Below are 12235 nucleotides of genomic sequence, written 5' to 3' on the forward strand. Positions count from 1 at the left end.
AAAACTCAGGGTTTCAGTGACTTGCCTGAGGTGGTCTCGGCAGACCTGGGTTTCCTGGCTGTCCACCCAGCATCCTAGCTCCAGCCACAGGGAGCCTGCCCTTCCCTGCTCCCAGGGTGCACCTGCTCGGCTCTGGCTTGGGACCAGGAGTCCGGCGTGGCTGCAGCCAGCCCCCTTCCCGCCCTCTGTCCGTCCCTCCCTGCCTGAGTCCCTGGCTCCTTCCTAAATGGATTAGGATCTTTGCCGGAAGGAGCAGGCCGCTGTCTGGGGCCACCGGGAGGCCAGGCCTGGAGCGCTGTCTGGTGCCGCCTGCTTTGCCCTGATTTGATTTGGGCCTCAGCAGCTGGGAGGCTGGCAGCCCTGCAGCCTTTCTGGGAACAGCTCAGGGATTGTTCGGCACGGGTGGCCGAGGGGTGAGGACAGCCTTTAAGCTCCCAGGCAGGTAAACCTCTCAGCTAGTCCTTTACGCAGTCGGGTCTCGCAGCAGACCCTCAGGCAGGCTTCATGCCACCATCGTCCCCGGCCTAAGCTGCGGCTTGTCTCTGGGTCCCTGAGCTTTGGCTCACCTTCCCTAAGTGCCATAGACTTTGGGCTTTTATAAAATTGCAACTTAGGGGAAGAAATACATTTTATAAACACTTAGAAGTAAACACAATACATACTTTGGCCAAATGCTGACGGACCAGTTGTTAAAATCAATATTTACTCACAGCCCAAGAGTAGACTTGGGTCCGAACTGATGCCAGACCCCCGCTCGGATACATCCCTCGTTCCTCTGGACAGGTGGTCAGCAAAGCCGACATCCCTTGCCTTGCTGCGCATGATGTGCCCTGACATCTGCTGCTCTCTGGCGTCGGTTTCCTGGCTCTGGAGGGCCACAGTCTGTGGTTGGAACCATCGCATGCACTGGGGCCCTGGGGTGCTGCCGTGGGGCAGGCCGAGTCCCTGTGTTCTCAGTCCCTGTGTTCACTGAGCTTATGGTCTGGGGGACAGCCGTGTGGCAGGAGACACCCCAGTCTTGGTGCTCTTGGAGGCACCAGACCCCATGTCCTGCCTGCTGCTTCCCCACCTCCATCCCAGTGGGGTGCAAGACTCTGGTCTGCAGGGAGCAGAGAGGGCAGGGCTCAGGCTCCTTTCCAGGTTTGCAGCCCTTCTGCCTGCTTGCTCCTCCAAACTGACCTGACCCCAGCCTGGGACCATGCAGAGAGTACAGCCTGAGCCCAGAGAGGGAACCCGGCCCCTGCCTCCAGACCCTGCCTCTCCTTTGCTTGGACTGGTGCATGGGCAGCTGCCTCAAGGGTATGGGCTGGCACTGGGGTACCCAGAGGTGTCTCCAGATCTGATTCCTGGAGTCAGGAAAGGGAGGGCAGGACAGAGCCAGGAACAAGGGAGGCTGATCTTTGTCCCTGGTGCCCGGGCCAAGGCCGTGTGGTGGAGGCACAGCAAGCCACTGCCATGCCGGGGTTAGCCAGGATGGAGGCCTGGCCTGAGGGAGCAGGGTGGGTGCAGCTCAGCCCTCAAGGGCCCCACTACAGCAGGACAAAGTCCTGCCTTGGAGAAGGCCAGTGAGGTGAAACGGCCTCTGCCCTGCAGTACCTCTGCACCTCCGAAGCAGGGCCCCATGGTTAGGAGCAGGCTGAGGCTGAGGCCATTAACAGCATGTGGCTTGGACCAGAACTCAGTGGGAGGCGCTCAGAGGCACATGTGGGTCATTGAGGCCCCTGGCTCAGCCAGACTGGGGGTGCAGGAGCAGGGGTGGCGCCTGCACAGCAGGTTCAGGGCAGTCAGCAGGTGATGACAGGGCCAGGAAGGGCACTTGAGGCCCGGGAACCACACCTGAGAAGAGTGGGGCGACGTGGCAGTGCTGCCTTCAGGGGTAGTGGAGCCCAGAGTACCTGGAGCTTAGGGTGTGAGGGGGAGTATGGCGAGGGACGAGTGTGTAGACCAGGAAACTTGGGTATCAGACTCAGCAGTAGAAACAAGTGGTGGGTGGAAGGGAGCCATGGAGGGTTTGCGAGCCAGGGCAGGCCATGACCAGAGCACTCTGCGTGGAGAGTTGTCAGCTGGGGTCTGCCCAGCAGGCCGGTCATGGTACTGGTGCAGACTTGGGGGCAATGTGGCATGGGGCATGTCTCTCACGTGCTGCCATCTGTGCTCACAAGTATGCAGACTTGTGTGCAAGCACTGCGTGTCTAGGCCCCTAGAGACTTCAGTTCCATTGTACACTTAAGGCCCTTGGGCAAAAGGAAGGCCGGCCCTGGCCTGGTCCCACTTGGGAGTCCGGGGCCCAGGTGGGGTAGGGTCGGTGGCTGTCACGGGTACATCCTGTGCCTCGCATCCACCTCCGCTGTCTCCTCCCTCCCTCCAGGTGACCATGGCCTTGCTGGGGAAGCGCTGTGACATCCCCGCCAACGGCTGCGGGCCTGACCGCTGGAACTCTGCCTTCACCCGCAAAGACGAGATCATCACCAGCCTCGTGTCTGCCTTAGACTCCATGGTGAGTGCCCCTGTGCACCCGGGAGGCGGGTGGGACTCCGGGCCTTGGCAGGACCTCGTCAGAGCACAGGGGCTACCTCAGCCCCTTTGAGGAGCTTTCCTGGACCCGTGTCAGTGTCACACGAGGGCCATCATGGTGTTGGAGCATCAGTCACGAGGCCCATGACGCCCATGTCCAGGGCGGGAGACTGAAGTGAGATCGAGTCCTACAAACCTTGCCCCGGAGTGTACGCAGGTCTTGGTCCCACTCCCACAGCCCCTCACCCCACATCCCCATCTGGTCACTTCTCGCGTTCACATCTGGTTCCTGGGATGAGCCCTGAGTCTCCATCCTGGCTGGTTATTTGGAGGACCGTGTGGTGTAGCAGCCCATTAGAAAGCTATAGTCTGCAGGACCAGGAGATGGCATAATGACTACGTCGCTGGACTCCCATGTAGTCAACCTCAGTTTGAATCCCGGACCCAGTGCCTTAAACTCACGCTGGGCACATGTGCGTGTGTGCGTACCCAAGATCCCGAGAGGAGAATGGAGAAGAAGTGATTGTGGCGTGACCATCCCCCGGGGGGGGGAGTGATTTCTCACTTTCTATCTCTCTGTCTCTCTTTTTGGCAAGTGTATGTACTCTATAGCAAAAACCTCTCCAAATAAATAAATAAGAAAGAAAGAGAGAGACAGAGACAGAGAGACACAGAGAGAGAGACAGAGAGAAAAAAAAAGAAAGAAAGAAAGAAAGAAAGAAAGAAAGAAAAAGAAAGAAAGAAAGAAAACCGTAGTCCTGCCATTAAAGTAAGAGGGGTAACTGTCTCAGGACTGGGAGAGACACAGGCCTCACCAATCACGCCTGCAACGCCATGCCTGTGTGCTCAGACCCATAGCAGTTTGTTCCAGAACAGGAATGAACAGTGTCTGTCTCCTTCCGTCTTGCTGTGAAGTAGTTCTGTATGGAAAGTAGGCAAGTATTTTTTTAAAAATCGGGCATCAGTTCGCTGCCCCCTGTACTTTGGGATGGGAAAGTTGATGTAGAGAAGTCAGTACCTTCCTTGAAGTCTCACAGCATGACCAGTTTTTAAAATTTTCTTTAAAATCTTTTTCTGTAAGGCACGTGTGTTCGCTGGAGAGAGACAGAGAGAGAGAGGGAGAAAGAGAGAGGGAAATGAGAAATCATCCCAGAGGCATGACCGTACCACGATCTTTTCTTCTCCACTGTCCTCACATGTACCTGGTGTGATTCTCAGACCACTGGGTCCGGGATTCAAACTGCAAAGCTGGCTGCGTGGGATCTGGTGCCTTAACCTCCATGCCACCTGCTGGCCCCAGCATGACCAGTTTTTTTTTTTTTGGAGAGGTTTTTTCGCTATAGGGCGCGTGCGCTCGCCAGACAGAGAGAGAGAGACATAGAGACAGAAAGCGAGAAATCACCCCCCAGGGGGGATGGTCACGCCGCAATCCCTTCTCCTCCATTCTCCTCTCGGGATCTTGGGCACGTACGCACACGCGCCCGGCGTGAGTTTTAAGCCACCGGGTCCGGGACGCGAACCGCGGTCGACTACGTGGGAGTCCAGCGACATAGCCATTACGCTAACTGCTGGTTCCCAGCATGACCAGTTTTTAAAGTGAACTTCCAAGTGCCAAGTCTGCAGTTCCCCAAAGACAAAGGGCCTCCTCTGTGGAGGGTCCTTTCTCACTTCCCCTCTCTCTGTCTTTCTCTGGTGAGAGCACACATCCTCTTGCAGAACTAAACAAGAGAGAGAAGCCAGACTTCACAGCTGTCAGCGAGCATCACCCAGCTCATAAAGCCAGCACTTTTCAGGTGCCCACGGTGTAGCGCAGGCCTTACAGGCGGGGTTTTCCTATGAGTGCCCTGAGGTGCTGTGGTCTTGGTTGCAGAGACCCCACATGAGGGCCTCTATGCAGAGGGCCTGCCAGCCGCCACCCTGGAATACCCACTTAGGAAGCTCCAGCTCAGAGACTTTCCCTCCAGCCAGTCCTGAGTCCTCACAGCCCAACCCACTGAGACCTGTGAGCTGGGCTTCCACAGATGTAGGAATGGGAGTCAGAGAGGGGTGTGGCGGATCCCAGGCCCCGGCAGGAGATGGCCCAGAGGGGATGGGACCCTCCTCAGCCCTGGTTCTCCTGGGGCTCCTCCCACCCCCTCCTCATGTAGGACTTGCCCCGGGACTGGGGCTAAGCAGGAAGCCCACCCTGGGACTGGGGCTAAGCAGGAAGCCCACCCAGGGCGCGGGGGCAATGTGGAGGGAGGAGCAGAGGACGTGGTGCCTCCTTCTCTTACCGCCCTACCCTGCCCATCTAGGGGGGTCGTCATTCATCCCCACTGCAGAGGGTAACCTCTCCCTGGAACTGCTGAGGGGTCTTGGGCGGCTAGAAACTCTCATCTTACCTCCAGAGCTGGCCCCAGAGGCCTTCTGGTGTGGAGGCCCTCCCACTCACAGCCTCTCCCCACCCGTAGTGCTCAGCGCTGTCCAAGCTGAATGCGGAGGTGGCCTGCGTGGCGGTACACGATGAGAGCGCCTTTGTGGTGGGCACCGAGAAGGGGAGGCTATTCCTGAATGCGCGGAAGGAGCTGCAGTCAGACTTCCTCAGGTTCTGCCGTGAGTACCCCGGGCTCCGGAGGGCCGGGGCTCTCACCCCCACACCCAGCCTTGCCCCTCCAGGGTGACCCTGTGTGGGGGACGAACCAGACAGGAGGGCTTTCCTGAGTGTCCCCACATGCCGTTATCGGGGCGGCCACAGTTCCTCGGTTGGTAGAAACTGCCTGACAGAAGCCCAGGGTGGGCCAGGGCCCGCCGCCTCCATCTGCTCGTGGACAGATGGGGATGCTGGGGCCTGCCATTGTTGCCCGGCTCTTCCTCTCGACCATGTGTCCCCAAGCACTAAGATTTATTGAGCACTTGCTGTGTGCGACACCCTTCCCCACGTGGACTCATTTATCCCGATGTCAGCCCGGCGGGTAGGCGCTGTCATTGTCATAGCCATCACTAGCATCTTGGAGCCGCCTTGCGGAGGCTCTTGGAGATAAAGGGACGGAGCACGCGCCCGGCGCCAGGTGTGGCGCTAACACACCGAGGCACTGGTCCCTTCCCAGCATGCTCACAGGCCGGTCAATTTACAGATGAGAAACCAGGCCCAGTGGGTGTGCGGACCTCCCCAGGGACACACAGTTGGCAAGGGATGCAGGCAGGGGTCAAGGCCGGGTCTCTCTGCTACCCCTTAGGAATCGGGAGGTATACAAAGGGCACCTATCTCCAGGGGTCCTGCCCAGGCAGGGGTTCCCACCACTCTCCAGAGACTGGCACTCCAGCTGTGAGCCTGGAACCCCCAACTCGTCATGTTTCCCTGGTGCTTCAGAGCCCCTTGTAGCCCAGTCCCGCCTCTGCACCCACCTCTCCCAGTGGCCCCCTGTGCTCAGGCTGGGCTGTTCTGGGCTGGACCACGGGCTGCGCTGTGTCCTTTCCCTCCTCTGTCCTGAAAAGCCGTAGCTTCTCTCCTCTCCCTGGCAGAGGCCCCCCACCCTCCCACCCTCTGTTCACCCTCCCTCCGCCTCAGCCCTCTTGGCACCCCACCATCCCACCAGCGTGCCATGGCTGCTCCCACACCGCCCCAGTATCCCATGCCCATAGTCTGTCCGTGAGCTTGTGCCTCCCAGGGAGGTCGGCTTCACTGTTATGAGTTCATACAGCCTGGACACCTAGTGGGACCCATAGGCCCAGGGCCTGGGCGCAGCACCGAAGGCCAGCACCCAGGCAGGCATTTGATGCACAGCGTGGACCTCTAAACTGTGGTCTAGCATGAGGTCAAGAGAGCAGTCTCTTGGAGTCAGACTGCCTGGTCCATCTCTGGGACCTCAACCTGCTGTTCTGGGGAAGGGGAGCTCACACGTGGCAAGCAATTGGAGCAGCGCCTGGCGTTCAGTCCCGACTCAGTAGATGCCACCTGTTGTCATCGTCAGTATTACTATTTACATTTCCCCCCAGGCCTGCTCCCTAGGGTTTGCATGTCAGGGAAGAGCCTCCCCAGCACTGGGTATACCTTATTGGGGTACAGCTGCTCTCCCAGCCACTCCCCATCCCACTGAGTTCACAGAGCCTGTACTCTCTCCAAGCCTGGGCTGGTGGGCTGTGTACGATGGGCAGGGACCGGTCCTGTGGCTCGCCTCCTCCCAGGCTGGGGTCTGGGGAAGATGCACCTGCTCCCCAGAGCCGGGCAGAGCCGCTATTTATAGCGCTGGGAACTCAGCTGGTTTATTTCAGGCTCCGCAGATCCCAGAGGAGAGAGGCTCTGGGCTGGAAGGGGGCCGTGGGGCCCTTCTCCTGCAACTTCTAGTGTGTTCCTCCAAGGATTCACGATCACTCCTGGGCCCCCCCACCCTAGCCCAACCTGGCATTAACCTGCCTTTTTGCAGCCTCCTGGTGGGGTCTACCTTGCTGGTCCTTTGGCAGAGCTGGGGCTTAGACTGGCTAGACAGAGAGCCTGGGTGTCACAGCACAGACAGGGACACCTGCAGCAGACGTTCATCTAACCCTAGTTAGGAACCAGCCAGCTGGTCTCATGAGCATTGTCAGACCATGGCTCAGAGAGGGAAGGGACTTGCCCAAGGTCACACAGCAAATTAGCCATGAGAGCAGATGAGACTCAGGCCTTGAACTGGGCACTGCAAACTCTGTGATGACCAGTCCTGGCTTTCTACAGGGTAGTTGGGACAGTGCTTGCTTACTCATTCATTCCTCATTCATTCATTCCCTTGTGCAGCAAGTTGGGTACCAGACTTCAGGGCTTGACACAGTGCAGAGAATCTCAGCTCAAGACAAGTGGTGAGACAGCAGCTCCTATTCTCTGTCCTATAGGAGGGCCTCCATGGAAGGATCCGGAGGCAGAACACCCCAAGAAGGTGCAGCGGGGCGAGGGTGGCAGCCGGAGTATTCCACGGTCCTCCCTGGAGCACAGCTCGGACGTGTACCTTCTGCGGAAGATGGTAGAGGAGGTGTTTGATGTTCTTTATAGTAAGATCCTTCCTCATTCCATTTGGGGCTCCCCAGGTGGGAGGGATCCCTGATCCATGCCTAGAGGAGGAAGCCCCCTACTGCCCTTCCACAGGCCCTGGGCAAAGCTGTACCCTAGGCATGAAGGCCTTGCTCTCCCCACTTCCCTCCTCCCTGCAACCCCGGAGTAGAGGTCCTGCCCCGGCCCCGTTTGCTGAACACCATCCCCATTGCCCCTGCCCTGCCTCAGGTCACTGCCACCTTTTACCTAGAAATGGCCCCAATCTCCAGCTGGCTCCTTGCTATCCCCACCTGCCCTGTGACCAAAGGGCATCTTCCCAAAGCAGAGGCTAACCGTGAAGTTCTTCCCTCCATGGCCTTCGGGCTCAGCGAGGTAGAGGGCTGTTGTCTTCTCGCTCAGCACCACTCCTGTCTCCAGCACACGCCCTCGCCGAGCACTGCTGTCTCTGGGGACTGCCCTTCTCTCCCCGTCTGGTGGACACCTGCATCGTACACTGGGGCTCAGCTCTGGGAGCCCCCTCCCGTGTGGTCAGGGCCCTTTGGGCCTTTGCTGTCCCCTGCCCCTAACCAGCCCAGGTGCTCTCCAGGTTTGAGGGCTATGGCTGCCCTTCCTGCTATCCCCAGCCTGCAGTTCACAGCCCAGCACCAGCAGGTGCTCCTGGGATGTTTGTTGAATGACTGAGTGAAGGCTGGCTGGCCAACCAAGTCATTCCTGCAGGCTGAAGAGAAAAGGCCTGACCTCCCTTGGGAAGTGTCAGATTGCAGAGTCTTGGGAGCCCAGTGGGGGCCTTCACTCCCTAGGGGACCTTGGGTGGTCTCGTTGGTCTCTAAGGCTGCTCCTCTGCCTTACTCTATGCCTTCCTCCACTGCAACCTTTGGTTCTATGGGGCAGAGGTCTCTGAGGAAACGCCTGCTGTTTTGATGTCATGAGGAGGAGGCCAGGGGCACCCTGGGGTTTCAGAGGCCTTGGGCAGCTGGCTGGCTGGCCACCTGGGATGGGAGGCTTGTCACGTGGTTGGCTGTGCCTCTGTGGACACTGTCAGAGGACTGGTGCCCAGAGCCCCCACCGCTCCACCCTTCCCTGGCGCCCCCTGCTCACCGTGGGCAGGTCAGATGTGGCTATGAAGGGATAGGCTTCTTTCTGGCTCTGGAAGGGGCTGCAGCGTGGGAGAGACACCCCCGCAGCCCCTAGTCCACCTCCCCTTCTCTATCCTACTCCTGGTCCCCACCCTGCTTCTGACTCTTCAGTCGACCTTTCTCTCCTTTTTCCGAGCCGCCTCTCCTGGCTTGTGTCCCCCTCTCCATCTCTGTGCCCTCTTTGCCGTCTTACTCCTTCATCCTCCTCTCCCCAAGGCCCCTGTTTCCCCTCCTCCCGGGTGCCCAGGTGGAGAGAGGAATGGCTGGGGAGGAAGCAGGGGCCCTTGATGGGAGCCTCAGGCCCTCAGGTGCAGATAGTGGGGTCTTGTCCATAGCCCCAGCCCGAGGGGTCTGTGGGTACCGAGTCTGTAGGAACCCACAACTGGAGCAGGCACTCAACATTGCCCAGTCTGGGGCTCGCTCGCCCCATCCCACCCCACTGCCCTCTCACGCCAGGCCCCTCTGCTCATCTCCCGCACAGGCGAGGCCCTGGGGAGAGCCAGTGTGGTGCCACTGCCCTACGAGCGGCTGCTCAGGGAGCCGGGGCTGCTGGCTGTGCAGGGGCTGCCCGAGGGCCTGGCCTTCCGGAGACCGGCTGAGTACGATCCCAAGGCTCTCATGGCCATCCTGGAGCAGAGCCACCGCATCCGCTTCAAGCTCAAGAGGTGAGTGTGGCAGCCTGCCTGGGCCTGGGATGGGGCAGCCTGGAGGGCAGCCTGGTGCCATCTGGCTCCTCCAGCCAGCATGGCCACTTCCCCAGTCAAAGGGTGGGACTTGAGACACCCCATGGGACCTCAGTTGGGAAGCTCCCAGTCTGAGGGGGGCAGTGAGAACAAAGCCCAGGCATAGAGCAGGAGCTGAGCCAGGCCGCTTGGTCATGGAAGGCTTCTCAGGGGACATCTGTATTGCAAAGAGACTGGCAGGGACGTGGCTTGGTGAGAACTAGTACCAGCGGCATCCCAGGTGTCAAGGACAGCCTGTGCAAAAGCGTGGAGGTGGGAGCTCTGTGCTGTGCATGCCGTGCTGCTTGGGGTGTGAACTGGGTTCTTTAGAGGCTGGGCCAGAGACGGTACTGATTGGAAGGTAACCTGAGAGCTTGACGTGGTGCTGGCTCTGCTAGGGCAGGCACTGGCAGCCCACACACAAGCAGGGGAGGGACACAGCAGGGCGAGGAGGCCGTCAGCTGCACCTGCAGGATGTTTGCGGACTGAGCGCAGAGGCCCAGCAGCAGGGCCTTCAATGGTCTGGCCACATGGCCCGAGAACATCTCGGCCCACTCCTGAGCCTGTATCCCCCTGTAAAATGGGGGGCTGGCTCCCATCCTGCCCACCACATGGGGCTGTCGTGTTCTGCAGAGGGAGGGACGGGGCGGTGGAGGAGATGAGCGGGCAGGACGGGTGTACGAAACTGTCCTTGTCCTCTTCTTCTCCCAGGCCGCTCGAGGATGGCGGGCGGGATTCCAAGGCCCTGGGGGAGCTGAACGGTGTCTCCCTGATGCCCAAGGGGTCACGGGACTGCGGCCTGCATAACCAGGCCCCCAAGGGGCCGCCCCAGGACCTGCCCCCCACCGCCTCCTCCTCCTCCATGGCCAGCTTCCTGTACAGCTCTGCGCTCCCCAACCATGCCATCCGAGAGCTCAAGCAGGAAGCGTCCGCCTGCCCGCTTGCCCCCAGCGACCTGGGCCTGGGCCGGCCCATGCCAGAGCCCAAGGCCTCCGGTACCCAAGACTTCTCGGACTGCTGTGGTAATGCTGCTGCTGGGACCTCCATGTCTAGGGTGGGATGGGGTCACTCGGGCAGGGGCACCCACCCACCCACCTGGGCTGAGAAGACGAGTGTCTGGGCAAGGGAGTGGGCTGGACAGATAGTGTCCTGGCTGAGATCCACTCAGCCATCTGTGAGCGGGTCCTTGGCCTGGGACCAAGCGGGGACCAAGAGTCTGCAGGGACTCCCGAGGAGTCTGTGAAGGGAGGAAATAGAAGCCCCGTGATTTCCTGAGCACCTACGACATGCCCAGCCTTGACTAAGGGTACTGGGGCGTAAGAGGAAGATGTGCAGATGACCCGAGTTCATGTCCTGGCCCACTACTTAGTGGCTGGTGCCCCAGGGCACGCCTGTACTTCCCTGAGCCTTAGTGTGCTCATCTGTATTATGGGATGCTATGTCACGGAGCCGTTAGCATGATGAAATGGACCAGCAGCAGCTGCCGCCCCAGGTGGAAATGTGTGTTCCCAGGCCCTACCACCATCTTGCTGGATCTGAAGGTTTATTCGGGGTGGGGCCCAGCAGTCTGCTCAGTGGTTCCGACGTGCTCAGGTTTGAGAACTGCTGTATTAGAGCACTTCTTCCACTGCTCGGCACATACCAGACACGTAGCATTTCTATCAGCTGTTGGTATTACTATTAGAGCCAGTGGGGGGCGTGGTGGAGGCAGTGACTGTGGGTCAAGTCCTGGAGCCAGCAGCTGGAGAAGCACGCCAGGCAGTGGGTGTGCATGCCCTAGATCCCAGCAGGAGGGAGGGACTGAGGAGAAGATACGGCAGCATGACCATCTCTCGTGGGGGGGCGGTGCTTTCGCACTTTCCCTCCCTCCGTCTCTCCAGTGAGCACACGTGTCCTTGGCAAATATTTTTTAAAAAGGAAAAGAAAGAGAAATACAGTTAATCTTTAAAAAAGAAAGAAACAAAGAGAGAAAGAAAAAGAATAGCTCTTTCCAAGTGTGTTGTCTGAAGTAAGTGTCCCCACCTGGAAAAGGGGGCGTCTGGCACCCCACGCTTGCTACGCTGGTGTTTGACAGCAGATTCTGGAACAGAATGTCTTGGGCCTCTGGTCAGAAAGCTTGTGTTGAGTTTGCGATCACAGATCGCAGTCCTGGGGTCTCCCTGGCAGATGAGCCTGTGTGCTGAGGCTGGACCGGAGGAACCCCTTCGGGTACCACCTCGAACCTGTACTTTTCCTCTCCTTTGTCCAGGACAGAAGCCCACGGGGCCTGGTGGACCTCTTATCCAGAACGTCCATGCCTCCAAGCGCATCCTCTTCTCCATTGTCCACGACAAGTCAGGTAGGACAGTGTGCAGGGCAGCACCCTGGCCAGAGTGGGGCCCCAGGTTGGAGGTGGTGCTCACCGAGATGGCAGTGTGTCCACCAGGTCTTTGTGAAGGAAGGACCCGCTCTGCTCAAGGGCCTGTGAGTAAAACTGAGGCGTAATAGTTATCCATTGCTGCATAACAGGTTACTCCAAAGCACAGACTGAAACAAGTATTTGTTACCTCAGTTTCTGTGGATCAAGAACTTAGGAGCAGGGACCAGCAGTTAGCGTAATGGCTATGTTGCTGGACTCCCACATAGTCGACCGCGGTTCGCGTCCCGAACCCAGTGGCTTAAAACTCAAGCCGGGCACGTGTGCGTGCGTGCCCAGGATCCCGAGAGGAGAACGGAGGAGTAGGGATTGCGGCGTAGCCATCCCTCCTGGGGGATGATTTCTCACTTTCTGTCTCTCTGTCTTTTTGTCTGGCGAGCGCACGCGCCCTATAACAAAAACCTCTCCAAAAAAAAAAAAAAAAAAAAAACAAAACAACGGGCAC

The 12235-nt window shown here is 58.9% G+C and overlaps 1 protein-coding gene across 8 annotated transcripts in view; it reads left to right on the top strand.

Moving 5' to 3' along the window:
- Nucleotides 1-2367: 2367 nt before the first annotated feature.
- GTF2IRD1 (GTF2I repeat domain containing 1) overlaps nucleotides 2368-12235 on the top strand; it is a 78508-nt gene continuing 68640 nt past the window's right edge. For 7 of the 8 annotated variants that reach the window (XM_006154990.2, XM_014590318.1, XM_006154992.2 and 4 more), the window contains exons 1-6: nucleotides 2368-2497; nucleotides 4965-5106; nucleotides 7360-7515; nucleotides 9134-9317; nucleotides 10086-10396; nucleotides 11623-11712. In XM_006154990.2, coding sequence (XP_006155052.1) covers nucleotides 2375-2497; nucleotides 4965-5106; nucleotides 7360-7515; nucleotides 9134-9317; nucleotides 10086-10396; nucleotides 11623-11712 — 1006 coding nt within the window. In that variant the 5' untranslated portion in view covers nucleotides 2368-2374. Of the gene's footprint in view, nucleotides 2498-4964; nucleotides 5107-7359; nucleotides 7516-9133; nucleotides 9318-10085; nucleotides 10397-11622; nucleotides 11713-12235 lie in introns of those variants that run through there. The other variant, XM_006154994.3, reaches the window with a different exon arrangement.

Source organism: Tupaia chinensis, unplaced genomic scaffold (assembly GCF_000334495.1).
Source record: "Tupaia chinensis unplaced genomic scaffold, TupChi_1.0 Scaffold000429_1, whole genome shotgun sequence".
In the NCBI taxonomy this organism is placed as follows: domain Eukaryota; kingdom Metazoa; phylum Chordata; class Mammalia; order Scandentia; family Tupaiidae; genus Tupaia; species Tupaia belangeri.